Source organism: Bison bison, unplaced genomic scaffold (assembly GCF_000754665.1).
Source record: "Bison bison bison isolate TAMUID 2011002044 unplaced genomic scaffold, Bison_UMD1.0 scf7180017864223, whole genome shotgun sequence".
Lineage (NCBI taxonomy): Eukaryota > Metazoa > Chordata > Mammalia > Artiodactyla > Bovidae > Bison > Bison bison.
This window is the reverse complement of record NW_011494795.1, coordinates 2,273,375-2,287,639: the sequence shown is the minus strand read 5'-3', so window position 1 is coordinate 2,287,639 and position 14,265 is coordinate 2,273,375. Positions and strand designations below refer to the sequence as shown.

The 14,265-nt window shown below is 55.9% G+C and overlaps 1 protein-coding gene and 1 non-coding gene across 2 annotated transcripts in view; one reads left to right on the top strand and one right to left on the bottom strand.

Annotated features, from left to right (window-relative positions):
• The first annotated feature begins 9,141 nt into the window (after positions 1 to 9,141).
• The window catches only part of FSCN1 (fascin actin-bundling protein 1), a 14,804-nt gene continuing 9,680 nt past the window's right edge, over positions 9,142 to 14,265 (top strand). The window contains exons 1-2 of the mRNA XM_010845793.1: positions 9,142 to 9,336; positions 13,806 to 13,967. Coding sequence (XP_010844095.1) covers positions 9,142 to 9,336; positions 13,806 to 13,967 — 357 coding nt within the window. The remainder of the gene's footprint in view (positions 9,337 to 13,805; positions 13,968 to 14,265) is intronic.
• Positions 10,477 to 10,549, bottom strand: TRNAG-UCC. The gene has a single exon. It is a non-coding gene; the product is annotated as a tRNA-Gly (tRNA).

The following is a 14,265-nucleotide window of genomic DNA, read 5'->3' as shown; positions in this document are numbered from 1 at the left end:
GCAGGGGCCTCTGGGCGTCTCCTCTTCCTTTTCTTCCAGGACAATGGCTGCCAGCAGAGGGAGATAAGGGGCTTGATTGGGTCCCCATGGAATCACAGCCTCCTGCTGCTGCCTGGAGGAGGAGAGCTTCCCCGAGGATGCCCCGCCCCCAGCCTCCAGGGCCTCTGATCCCCGTCACTCTGCACCTTCACTGAAGGGCCCTGTCCTGACTCCCAGACTCAGTCACTCAAGGACAATGTCTTTCTGTCTTTCCTTCCATCTTCCCCCACCCGCTTTCTCTGTCTTTCTTCAAGTGCAGAGTGCATCTACCTTCAGTCTGCATCCGTGGAGAAGTTTGTCTGGCCAGGATGTGTGGGGGTCGTCTAGGTGCAGCTCAGCCAAACGGAGGTGGGCCAGATGGCTTAGTCTGGAGGGGAAAGAGAACCTAAACTTTCTCAGTAACTCTTATACTGATTATATATTGAAATGGTCATATCTGGGGCATACTCCTGGGTTAAATCGGAGAAGGCAATGGCACCCCACTCCAGTACTCTTGCCTGGAAAATCCCATGGACGGAGGAGCCTGGTAGGCTGCAGTCCACAGGGTCACAAAGAGTCGGACACGAGTGAGCGACTTCACTATACTAAACACTTCACTATACGTGGGTTGAATGGGGCTTCCCTTGGTGGCTCAGGCCCCACTCCAGCATTCTGGCCTGGAGAATCCCATGGACTGTATGTATGGTCCATGGGGTCACAAAGAGTCGGACACTACTGAGGGGCTTCCACTTCATGGGTTAAATAAAACACTATTAAAATCAATTTCCTGGGTTTATTTTTACCATTTTAAGGAGCTACTGGAACATTTAAACTTACATCTGTGACTGATACAGAACATTTCCAGCTCCCAGAAGCCTCCTGGAGTGCCCCCTGGCCAGCATCTCCCCGACTACTTTGACTGTTCTTGAACTTGATAAAAGGAGTCGCTCCTTCCTATCTATGGGGTCCTCCATGGACTACCCAAGTGGTGCTAGTGGTAAAGAACCCACCTGCCAATGCAGGAGACGTTAAGATGCGGGTTCGATCCCTGGGTTGGGAAGATCCCTAGAGGAGGCATCCCACTCCAGTATTCTTGTCTGGAGAATCCCATGGACAGAGCACCCTGGCAGGCTACAGACCATGGGGTCACAGAGAGGCAAAGAGTCGGACACAACATGCACACACGGGGAACTGAGCAAACCAGACTCTGGACAGGGCCGCCACAACAGCCGGGTCCCTGCCTTGGGCAGCTCGCAAATGGTGGGAATGATGCCGGGGAGTCCAGTCCGAGGGGCTGCACCTGAGCGAGGCCCACATCTGGACTGGGCTGGCTCAAACTGTGACCCTCGCCTGCAAATTCATGTCCACCCGGAACCGCAGAATGTGACCTTGTGTGCAAGTAGGGTCTTTGCAGGAGTCATTAGTTAAGGATCTCGGGTGAGATGATCCTGGGATGTGGGTGTTTTTATACGAGAAGGGAAAGGGAGGGGACGTCCCTGGTGGTCCAGCAGCTAAGGCTCCGTGTTCCCAGTGCAGGGGGCCTGGGTTCAGTCCCTGGTCAGGGAACTAGATCCCACATGCCTGCAACTAAGAGTTTGCCGCAACTAAAGATCCTGCCAGCCTCAACTAAGACCCAGTAGAGCCAAATAAATATGTATACAAATAGATATTAAGAAAGAGAGAGAAAGGAGAGGGAGATGAGATTGGGGGACCCAGAGAGACACCAGGAGGGAGGTCCTGTGAAGACCGAGGCCAAGGACACCTGGGCCCACCAGGGCCGGAAAAAGCAGGCAGGAGTGCCGCCTGGAGCCTCGCACAGCCTGCAGGCACCTCGATTTCTGCCGTCTGGCCTCCAGAACTGTGAGAGAATAAATTTCTGCTGTTTCAAGCCAGCTGCAGCCCCAGGAAACCCTGCACGGAGCCTGTGGGGGCCCTTGGAGCAGCTTTCGGGAACAGAGGGGAAACTGAGGCTCCGGGAGGGCAAGCGAGTGAGGTCTCCACACGGAGCACAGGTTTGGGACCCACCCTGACTAGCTGGGCATCAAGTCCCTGCCCCTCTCTGAGCCCCAGCTTCCTTTTCGTTGAAGGGCTCTGCTGAAGGTGGACAGAGGCTCTGCGTAGGGCTGGGGGGCACCAGGGATGGCAGGGAGGGGTCCCCTATGAGCTTGACTTCTTGGCGACACAGATGCTGCAAGAATCTGCCGTCAGCAGCGCCCCAGGTGCCCAGAGGCAGCGGTTTCTAAGGCATTCCTTGGTCAGGATTTTTGCCTTGCACAAGTTTTATCAGAAAATCCGTAACGAGGCCAGAGATCAGGCTGGGGACACTGCAGTCCTGCGGCCACCGCAGGACGCGGCCAGAGCTGCCGGAAGGGAAGTGGACCCTGCGGGCATTTCCCCGCCTCTGCACCCCACACCCCACCTTCCCTTCAGCTGCCTTCCGGCCTCACGGGGTGGGGGCGGGAGTGGTGGGAGTCCAGGACAGGGGAGGGGTCGGTGGGAGGAACTGTGGGGTCCCCTGCAGTGTGGAGAAGCTGGGGCTGGGGGAACCTGGATTTGGGGCGCTTGTGATCCCCCCACCCGGGGCCTGCCTGGGCCTGCTGGTGCTGTACCCTCCCAGCCCCTCAGATGGTGGCAAAGTTCTTCCCCCCAAAACAGAAACTGCTTTCTGAGTACATCTGCTCGGTCCTCGTGATCCTCAGGATGTGGGGCTCCTGGGCCCCCATCCCCATCATGCTGACTCACCTTCCTGCATGCAGTAACTCCTCCCCCATCTCAGCACCCCCCCATTGCTCCTTCCCTCCATCTTCCCCCAGGCGTCAACAGAAGCACTCCCACTCAAACCTTTCATGGCTCCCCAGTGCCCTCAGGATAAACCCTGAGCACCTACCTGCAGGGGCCAGCCTCTCCCACACCCTGTCCCCTCCCCTGCACCCCAGACTGAGCCCCAACTGGACCCTGAACTCCTCTATCCCTGCTGCCTCCCATGGACAAGTATCTTTTTCAGAATATTCCCTGATAACCCTGTGAGGTGGGTGGTATTGTACCCATTTCACAGAGGACAATGCTGAGGCTCCAGCGAGAAAGTATGTTACAGGATGAGCGAGGCCCTGCACCCCAGTGGCCGCAGCTGCCCATGGCCCCACTTGGATGCTGTTGTCCCACCTGTGTGCCGGCCTCTAGTTCTATTCTTGGCCGTGCTTCATGTGGAATATTAGTTCCCCTGGTTCAGTTGCTAAGTCGTGCCTGACTCTGCGACGCCACGGACTGCAGCACCCCAGGCTCCCCTGTCCTTCACTGTCTCCCAGAGTTTGCTCAAACTCATGTGCACTGAGTCGGTGATGCCATCTAAACATCTCGACTTCTGCGCCTCCTTCTCCTCCTGCCCTCAATCTTTCCCTACCTGAACCCACACTTCCTGCAGCAGAAGCATGGAGTCTTAACCACTGGACTGCCGGGGAAGTCCCAAGTATCCGAATTTCATCCCTTTTTAAGGATGAATCCTATTTCATTGTAAGGATGAGTCTCACTGTGTTCACTACTCGCCTGTCAGTGAACACTTGGGCTCCTTCCACTTTTTGGCTACTGTGAATAAATGCTGCTGTGAACACAGGTGTGCAAATGTCTGTTCAGAGCCCTGCCTTCAGTTCTTCCGGGCTTTTACCCAGAAGTCGAATTGCTGCACTGAATGGTCTTTCTCTCGCAGTGGGCGTGGATTTGGAGAGAAATGTCAGCCTGGCTAAGAGAAACGAAGGCGGGTCTGCGGGAGGGCCTGGGAAAAGTTTTCTTCCGTTTACAAAAGCAGCCCTCTACCTACAGCTGCTGGAGTCAGGGAGTCTGGAGTCTGTGCATGTGCATGAGAACACAGTCACATCCTGATGGTCAGCGACTGAATTCAGCATTTCCCTCCTTTATGGGGGTGAGCAGCAAACCCCAGGAGGCCCTGTGGGTTTGCCACCTAGGCTTTCAGAACATACTACATCTATCGCAGAAATTCCAGAATGTCATTTGGACTCAGATAACGGTATTCTAAAGTCTACCCCTAGTTACTATTTAATGTATTAAAAGGAGGCACGTATTAGCACTTCACCATTAAACAACAGGGTTGACAATATAATGCAATTGGTTTCCTTTGTAATCCCATGTATTTTGTCTCATGTGCTTAAAAACATGACACTGAGAAGGCGTTTGTCAAAAACCTGGCTTAGATAACACTTGGGAAATGTGATGTCCGGAGCCCTGGTAGCCATTCTGTGACTCTGAGGGGCTCAACCAGAGGGTAAAGCTGACTCAGGATGGCAGTGTGAGGACTACGGGAAGTTCCAGGGTCCTTTCCCAGTTATTATCAGAATTAAGCAACCCAGGAAACTCCCCTCTTCAGGGCTTCTTATATCTTACCATAAATACTGGCCTTGTTATTTAGCCAGTTGAGTCCTTTTTTAAATTTTTTTCTTTTTTCACTGCACCATGGTGGCTTGTGGGGGCTAAGTTCCCCAACCAGCAGTTCAACCCTGGCCACAGCAGTGAAAGCCCAGAATCCTAACCACTAGACCAGTGGGAAATTCCCAGTTTTCTTTTCTTCTTCTTTTTTTTTTTTTTGGCCTTGAAGATTTCATGACCGAAGAGGGGTGTGTCCTAAAGAGTCCTGGAAGGGCCTAGTGAAAACTGGGCCTGCACAGAGCCTTGTGTGAATTAGAAGGATGTGCTCCTCTAGGGGGATAAAACATACCCTGACCAGGGGCTTTGACCATTGGCAAAGAGAACAACCTCTTTTCCTTCAGGCTGACACGGCTTGTCTGGGGGCCTTGAGCTGGCTGTCCCCCAACCTCAGCCTTTGTGCAGCTGTACACGGAGGCCCTGGGAGAAGACCCCAGTGGTGGAGAGCTGGTGGGCTTCGTGGAGGGCAGCGCCTGCAGAATTCAGACTCCCAGGCACTCTTGAGGGGGAGCTTCAGGCCGCATCCCCGCTGGCAACTCCCCGCCCCTGCCCTTTCCTTCCCGCAAACTGCCTTGCAGCTGTGCTCCTCACTCAGGCCCCAAGACTGCCCTCGTCCCCATCCCAGGACCCCCACCATACCCCGGACCCTTGTAAAGGGTCCTGGACAGGCAGTGGGTCGGGCAGACAGGGGCTATTAGGACCCCTGAGCCAGGCAGGTAGTGGAAGATTCCCCCCTCCCCGTAGGAGGGTTCAGAATTCCCCAGACGTCCTGAAAGGCCATGTAGGCCCCACTCCGGCTCTTTCTGGGAAGCAGTGGGAGGGCCAGGGACTGGGTGCCCACTTACAGAACCATCGGGGTCTGGAGTCTGGGAGGGTCCGCAGGCCAGGGGAGGACTGAGCTGAGAGAGGCCCGGGCTGCAGGGAGAGTGAGCGAGAGTGCAGGCTGTGGTCTAGGCCTCCAGCCCTCCTGCCTCTGGGTCCTTCCATGTTGCCCGGGGCTGCCTGGCAGCTGACAGGCCTCAGGGGTGCGTTTGTCAGGGGTGTGTGAAGGGCCTGACAGGGGCACCGCAGCCGTGGCACTGGGGAGGGCGGGGGGCGAGGGCAGAAGAGCCAAGGCACCCCGACACCTGGCCAAGGCACTGAACACCTGCCGCCTCGTCTGCTGACCCCTGGGACATCACTCCAAGCCCCAGACTCTGTTCTGGCTTCCCAGGAGGGCTGCCCCAGAAGTGCCCGGACCTGCCTTTTTGACACCTAGATGAAGCACAGTGAAGCAACATGCAAGGTTCCTCGGTGACCCGAGCCTCAGGCTCCCTTATCAGACAGAGCAGATTCCAGAACACTTCCCTCGCTGCCAAAGATGCCTGCCCTGACCCCTGGGATGCCTGGACCTGTGTGAACAGTGTCAGAGTTCCTCTCCACCCCTGAGCGCTCAGGGAAGGAGCCAGGAGCCTCCCCAGAGGAAGTGGGGGACGTTTGAGGTGGGTCTTTCCCATAAGCAGGGGGCTTGGCAGGTGGAGAAAAGAGACAGGAGGAGAGGGAGGCAGGAGACTTGAACAGAGAGGTGGGCCCCCCGAGGGCTCCGAGCACTGGGAGTGGGGAGACGGCCAGCTTCGCCCTGGAGGCAGCCGCCGGGCCCCCCGGCTGGATGGACCGGAGGCAACAGGGGTGGGGATCGAGGCTGCTGTCCCCGTGGAGGTGCTTGTCGCTCTTTCGCTCCCCAGCAGCAGAAAGCAATCAGAGGTGCTTCCCTGGTGACTCAGTGGATAAGAGTCCATCTGCCAACGCAGGAGACACAGGTTCTATTCCCGGTCTCGGAAGATCCCACATGCTGGGGAGCAACTAGGCTCACGGGCCACAACTATTGAACCTGTGCGATCTAGAGTCTGTGCTCTGCAAGGGAACCAACTGCAATGAGAAGCCCACACCCCACAGGAGAGTAGTCCCTCTCGCTGCAACTAGAGAAAAATCCGTGTAGCAATGAAGAGCCAGCTTACCCGGAAAAAAAAAAGTCAGCATCATGCTCAGAGCCCACTAGGAGAGGGAGGCGAGATGACCGTGGTGACCCTGGGCTTATGGACGCGGTGTAGCAAGGGTTCCATGCAGTTTCAGGGAGGACGGATGATCAGGCCACTCAGCAGACGGGCCTGAGGCCAGGTTTCAGGGGCGCCGGCGGAGGGGTTAGGGGAGCCCTGGAGGGTGGGCACAGGCTGTCGGAAGTAGGAGTGGGGCAGCAGCCAGGTGTGGGGGGGAGGCTGAGGCCTGGCGCGGCCGGGGAAGCGGCCCTGCTCCTGGCAAGGATGTCTTGGCAGGAGACAGCTTCTGCCCAGGATGCTAATGCCCTCTTAATTAGCCAGGCCCTTGCCAAGCTCACTCTGCCACAGCGTCACTTTGCAAAGCACACTCGGGCCTCAGAGCCGGTCTAGCACCTGCCATACCATCGGACGGATGGGCCAGGTGCGGCCTCTGAGCCGCCCGCTGAGGCCAGTCCAGGCTTTCCCCTCGGGGTGTCATCGTCCAGATGACAGAAATAGACATGCTTTGCAGGGACACGTGTTCAGAAAGACACGGGGAGGTCAGCCTGTGGACCTTTGCTCCAGCTGACCTGGCTCCACTCTGCTGAATTCCTATTCACCCAGCCTGGCCACTGCTTCCTCCTGGGGGCCCTCCTAGATTTCACAGTGAACTCAGATTCCCCACTCCCCAGGACAGCGTACCGCGTGGGTCAGGCCCTGGGCACCCCACCTCGGGTTTGGTTCCTGATTTACATAGGTTACAGGTTAGGACCAGGAAGCGAGTATTACAAACCTCTTGTCACATCCGACAAGATAACCAATACTCTGTTGTAAAGCAAGTATCCTTCAGTTAATAATAAATTAAAAAAAAGAAAAATCTGACAAGAGCCACGGCCTGGGCCCCTGAGAACTGCGTGTCCCTGCTAAAAGCTGACACCGAGCCTCTCTGTCCTGCCCAGTCCAGGCCTCCTTTTGCCGACTGGTAACGTGAGGGCCCTGAGCCCAGATCGGCAGAGGCGTTCCTGCAGACGGGGTGATGGGTGACGGTTGGTGCTGCCCTCCTTGGCTCTGACTTGCCGGTGCTGGGGGTGTAGCCCGTGGCCCTGGAAGGCACAGCTGTCCGAGTCCCGCCCCGGAATCGCTTCCTCCCACTGAGGGCACCCGAGAGGGAGGCAGGCCGTACCAGGCTGCCTCGAGGGGCCACAGGGTGGAACAACAAAGACGTCATTCACGGGCTTGGGTCCCGAGGCGGGCGTCCACGCGGGCTGGGCCGTGGACATCTGTGTGTCTGCAATGCGGATGGCACTTCTAGGCCCAGGGCCCCACTCACCTTGTTCAGAGAGAAGGGAGGGTGAGGCTCGGAGAGCATGGGGACCCCCCCCAACCCTGAATGATGCTGGCAGGAAACTCCCAGGACGTCACAGCCTGACCCCTTGCTGACGCGGAACTGAAGCTTCAGGGGTTGTGATCTGCCCAGTGCTGCCCCCAAGACCTCCATCCCTGGTCCCTGGACCACAGTCAGGACCTCGGGTAGGGCCCAGGCCTCGAAAGCCGGCAACACCCTGGGCAGGCGTGATGAGAGGTTTCTAGCATCTCGTGGGGATCCCGGGAGGCAAGGAGAGGGTGTGAGACTGCAGAGCTGGTGCGAAAGGGAGAGCCCCAGGAAGGAAGGAGGTGCAGGGCGGGAGACAGCCTGAGGCCTGATTTGACCCCTCCCAGCTTCGTGATTCGCTTGTGTGCTTTGTTCCTCGCTAAGACTAATTTTTTAAAATGGAGGTAAAGATCACATAACATAAAATTAACTGTTTTAAAGCACGTGATTCTGGGACTTCCCTGGCGCTCCAGTGGCTAAGACTCTGTGCTTCCACTCCAGGGGCCATGGATTTGATCCCTGGTCGGGGAACTAAGATCCCACATGTTGCGAGGCGCAGCCAATAAATAAATAAAAATTTAATAATAATAATAAGAAAAAAAGCATACAGTCATTGTGGCCTTTTGTTGTTGTTGAGGTTGAGTCATGTCCGACTCTTTTGCAAACCCTGTGGACGGCAGCCCACCAGGTTCCTCTGTCCGTGGGATTCTCCAGGCAAGAATACTGGAGTGGGTTGCTGTTTCCTTCTCCAGGGCATCTTCACCACTCAGGGATCGAACCCGCATCTCCTGCATTGGCAGGTGGATTCTTTACCACTGAGCCACCAGGGGAGCCCCTCTGTGGCCTTTGGCACAATCAAAATCTTGTGCACCCGCCACCTCTACTTAGTTCCAAAACACTGTGGTCCCCCTGAAAGGAACCCCGTCCCCATGAAGCAGTCACCCCCACCCTACACTGGCAGAAGTGTAATGCTTGCCCCCTCACCAGATACTACACCTGACCTTAGCCAAAAGGCCGAGAAGCCAGTCAGTCTTAAAGGAAATCAACCCTGAATACTCACTGGAAGGACTGATGCTGAAGCTGAAGCTCCAAAACTTTGACTACCTGATGCAAAGAGCTGACTCACCGGAAAAGACCCTGATGCTGAGAAAGATTGAAGGCAGGAGGAGAAGGGGGCGACTGAGGATGAGATGGTTGGATGGCACCACCGACTCGATGGACATGAGTTTGAGCAAACTCTGGGAGATGGTGAAGGACAGGGAAGTCTGGTGTGCTGCAGTCCATGGGGTCACAGAATCGGACATGACTGAGCCACCGAATGGCAACAACTCCCACCAGAGACCAGCGCCAGGGGCCTCAGGAGTGGTGGGTGCCAGGGCCTGGGTCTCCAGCCAGGTCTCAGGAGACTTGGGGCTTGGCAAGATTTCCTCGAGGAGAAGCCAAGGGGAGCCCAAGGTGCTGGAGGCCCCCGGGCAGCACAGCGCAGCCCTGGCCCAGGTGAGAGGGCCCAGCGCTGGTACAGGTTGGGGCCCAGCCCGTCCAGGGAGGCATTCGCCCTGGGGATTAAGCCTGAAGCCTCAGGCCTACAGAACAGCCTGGTAGGAATCTGAGGCCCTTCCACACGCCAGAGAGAACAGGTAGATAAAGCCCTGAGGGTGGAGGGGGTGGTGCGCCAAGACAAGAAACACCTCCTATCTAAACATCTACCTGTTGGCTCTCCATCACTACCTACAGAGCACGTTTCTGAACAAACGTAGACAGAGGACCGGCAGAGTGAGTTTCAAACACGATGAAACAGCACACGCAGGACAAGGACTAAGGCAGAGGCAAAGTTCCAGGATCAGAATGTCCGGGTCTATTATTGCTGTGGAAATGTTCAGGTGGACATAAGATTCCTAGTATGGCATCCCTTCTGCGGCCTCCCTGCCGGCACAATCAGTATATCCTCTCTATCCCCGCCTCCACCACCATGATTTTTTGGGAGAGAGGGGACTGAGAGAGGGGTATTTTATTTTTATTCTTAGTGTGCCTGTCTAAAACTTTAATTTTTTGGTTTCTTTGGCTGCGCTGGGTTTTCATGGCCCCAGGCGGGCTTTCTCTAGTTGGTGGACAGGGGCCCGCTGCTTGTTTTGGTGTGCACGCTTCTCCTGGCGGTGGTTTTTCTTGTTGCAGAGCACGGGCTGTAGACGCAAGGGCTTCAGTAGCTGTGGCTCCCAGGCTCTCAAGCACAGGCTCGGTAGCTATGGTGCACGGGCTTAGTTGCTCCATGGCATCCGGGATCCTCCCAGACCAGGGATTGAACCCGAGTCACCTGCATTGGCAGGCAGATTCTTATCCACTGCACCACCAGGGAAGCCCTGCCTAAAACTTTTTATTATGGGCGTGTCCAAACATTTATTCAAGTAGAGACTCGGGAATTCCCTGGAGGTCCAATGTTTGGGACTCTCCGCTTGCCCTGCTGAGGGCCTGGGTTTGATCCCTGGTCAGAGCCAGGTTGAGTGGGCCAAAAACAAAAAGAGAGAGACTCACATAAGTCATCCCCACATACCCATCACCCTGTCTGGAAGAGTTGTAGGCAAAACCCAGGCAGCGTGTCATTTCATAGGGAATGTTTTGTCGCGGCTTGTGGGATCTTACTTCCCTGACCAGGGATCGAACCTGGGCCCTCGGCGGTGGAATCGCTGAGTCCTGACCACTGGACCATCAGGGAAGTCCCTTCTCCTGTGACTTCTGTGGGGGGGATGCACCGGGCATGGGACAGCCCCTTCCTGTCCGTGGTGGGTAGGCACAGAAATTCTCCGAGGCTGTCGGGTGGGGAGGAGTCCGAGTCTCTGTGACTCGGGGACCTGGGCTCAGGCTGGGCCGAGCAGCCCCTCCTGGTGGCCTCGTTTTCCTCCCCAGACCAGGCAGGAGGGCGCCCGGTGGCCAGCCTGGGAGCAGCCCCAGCCAAAGCACGTCCGTTCTCCCCAGGCCATGCCCTCGTTCCAGGCAGTTCAGGTGGCTCCTGGGTTCCCGGGGGGCCCAGGGACACAGTGTCCGTGTTCCTGTCCTTCCCCAGAGGGACCTGAGGTGGAGCCTGCGGACAGGACCGTGTGGCCGCTCTGGACACAGAGGCTCCCATTGTAACCGGCACTCGGGGAAGGCGAGAGGAGGAAATGTGGGTGCAGAGCAGACAAGCAGTTTTGAAAATGCTCTTCGGCTAAACTGACCTAAGATTTTCTTGCTACATTGACATTTCAGCAATAACGAATAAGAATAATTTAAAAAAACCCGACTGATTCACGTTCTTGTACAGTGGAAAGTAACATTACATTGTAAAGCAATTATCCTTCAATGAGAAAAATCCTGTGATAAACCATAATGGAAAAGAATATTTAAAAAAGAAAATATATATATGTACGACTGAATCACTTTGCTGTACAACAGGAACTAACATTGTAAATTAACTGTACTTCAATTCAAAAAACAAAAACCCTGAGATGCTTTCCCTTCTCCTCATCTAAGGGGCTTCCCTGGTGGCTCAGTGGTAAAGAATCTGACTGCAATGTAGGAGATACAGGTTCGACCCCTGGGTCAGGAAGATCCCCTGGAGAAGGGTATGGCAACCTGTCCAGTATTCTTCCCTGGAGAATCCCGTGGATGGAGGAGCCTGGTGGGCTGCAGTCCATGGGGTCACAAAAGAGTCGGACACGACTGAGAGACTAAACGACAACAAATAGGCTTGAGACCCACTGGAGTGTGGGTTTACACAGTTTTGTAAAGCTATTATCCTACAATTTAAAAAAAATCTGAGTTTGCTTGTCTTTGAAGTTCAAGGAGAAGACAACAGTCTAACTACCAGCCGTTATGCAGGTAGTGGGGCGGGAGTGGAGAGAGGTGGAGGACAAAGGCCTTTTTAGATTTGGGGATATCTGAACTATGTGAATGTGTTGTCTATTCAGAAAAAATTAAATAATAATCACTCAGCTCCAGACCTGTTGAAATTAACCTCAGTTCTTCATATATTGACCCCTCCCCACTCCTCCCATCCCCAGTCTCAGGACTAACTAACCTGATTCCCCGATGCCTCAGTCTCTAATCTGTTCACTTGACCTGCCTGCCTTTGTCCACGGGGAAAACCAAGGTTCCCTTTCCATGTCTCATCCTCCGCATTGCTCTATCTGATGTTAATTTATTCAGCAAACTGGCACAAGGCTTGTGCTCCTGGCCAAGTGGTCCTAAAGCTGTGCTCCACCATCGCTCTGACTATACGACTAGGGTCCTGGGAATTCCTGGGGGTCTTAGGGGGCTGGAGGGAGTCTGGCCCGTCTGTGTCCCCAGGACCAGCGGGCGTTTATGAGCGCTCACCATGTGCCAGGCACTGTCATCTAGGTGCCTGGTGTGTGGAGTCACCAACTTGTCCCCATCTGCCCAAGACCTTCCTGGTTCGAAAACTGAGTGCCACGTCCCAGGAACCCCTTGGTCCCATTCATGTGTGTGAGCTCCTGTCCTCTAGGCTTCTTCCCGGGACAGATGCTATCATGATGCCCATTTTAGAGATGGAAAAACTGAGGACCAGGATGTGCATTCGACTGCAGGAAGCCCAGTGCAAGAAGCCAGGGCTACCACCCAGCTGGGCTCTCCAGTCTTTGTACCCATCAAAAGCATAACCTGGGAAGCCTGGACCTACTCCCACCCCTGGCCTGACTGAGAGGCAGGAGCCCCCAACTCCAGCCCCACAGCAGGAGCATCTCAGCAGATCCCAGTCCTCTCTGTCAGCACGGGACTGCTGCCCCCAGCCTTCAGTTATTTGGCATCCTCTCTTATGAGCCATGGCAGCTGGCCAGAGAGTTGGCCCTAACTAGAGAGTCTTGGGGATAGCAATGGGTTCTGAGGGTGGCCAGGGACAGGGTCTGATTTCCAAGTCCTCAGGGACCTTCAGACCACCTTGAGATGAGGGATTTGCATCTCTTCTATAAAAGGCGAAACAGGCTCAGAGAGGTCAAGTAACTTGACCACAGTCACACAGCCAGGGAGACCCTGGGTTTCAAGCCTATTTGTCATTGTTTAGTCACTGAAAGTCGTATCTGACTCTTTGCGACCTCATGGACTGTAGCCTGCCAGGCTCCCGTCCACGGGATTCTCCAGGCAAGAATACTGGAGTGCGTTGCCATTTCCTCCTCCAGGGGATCTTCCCGACCCAGGGATCAAACCCACAGACTCGGGTTCACCTGCATTGGTAGGTGGATCCTTTATCACCGAGCCACCAGGGAAGCACCTATCAGACGACTTCAGAATGAGAAACTTGGCTTCTCAGCTCTCCAGAGCTTTGTGGGAGGGGGTGCTATGGGCAGTGACTGTCTAGGGCTCAAGGCCCTACCGGTTAACCTACCTGACCTACAATAACAGGAAGGTAACACGGAATTAACAGGAAGATAAAAGCCCCTGGAGGAAGCTGCCTGGGGAGAGGCAGCGGCACAGACCAACCAGCTGGGGAGCTAGTTCAGGGCCCTCTGCCTTTAGCCTCGAGACCTTGTGGGCAGCCTGTGGTCACGCTGGCATTCCAGGGGCTTGCCTGGCATGTGGGGAATGTCCCAGCAAAAGTCTTGGCCTTTGGAGATGCTCAGAAAAGGGAAGTGCTCCTCTCCAGGGTGGGGGTGGGGATGGGCATCTGTAGGAATTATCCCCTCCTGGGTACCAGGCTCAGAGTCCAGTGCAGTGGGACCTGGGGGTGGGTACAGAGTGGGAGGCGTGCTGGCCCCTGGGGTTCCAGATGCGGGTTGCCCCCCTTAGGGCTGTGCTTCCTGAGTCCTAGCACATCTCTTACCTGCTCCATAAAAGGGCTCACTACTCACTCTATAGCGAAGAACAGGGATGTCCGGCGTCCCGCAGCCTATGGGGTGGCAAAGAGTTGGACACGACTCAGTGATGGAACAGCAACTCGCTCTATGCCTGTGAACCTCACCAGAACCCTGTGACCTCTGCAGCCTCGGGATGGGAACGCTGTCACTACTCCGGAGACTGATTTGGGCCAGTGGGGCTGGGTGCCTGGACCCCCAGGAAGGAGGGTGCCTTTCTGGTCAGTGTTCTGGGAGGGACGCTTCGGGGAACCACAGACCCCGCTTTGGAGGCTGCAGAGCCTGGGTTGGGTGAGTTGGGGTCGGCAGACCCCTTCCCAGCTCTTGGCCTGCGCCCACCCTTCCGCCCACAGGCACTTAGAGGGCCCCCTCTCTGCTCCTTCAAGGCTCTGCGCTAAGTCCACCGCCTCCGGGAGCCTCCGGAGCGCTCCGCTAGTACTGACGAGCTCCGTGGTTTCCGACGTCTCTAATCCACAACCTCTAATCTGACTCGGGCCTTCCTCCCGACTGGGCTTGGGGCTGGGGGGGCCTCCGAGGGGTCCCCTGCTCTGTGGGAGCCCTCAGGCTGCGGCGCCGCGAGGGTGGGGCT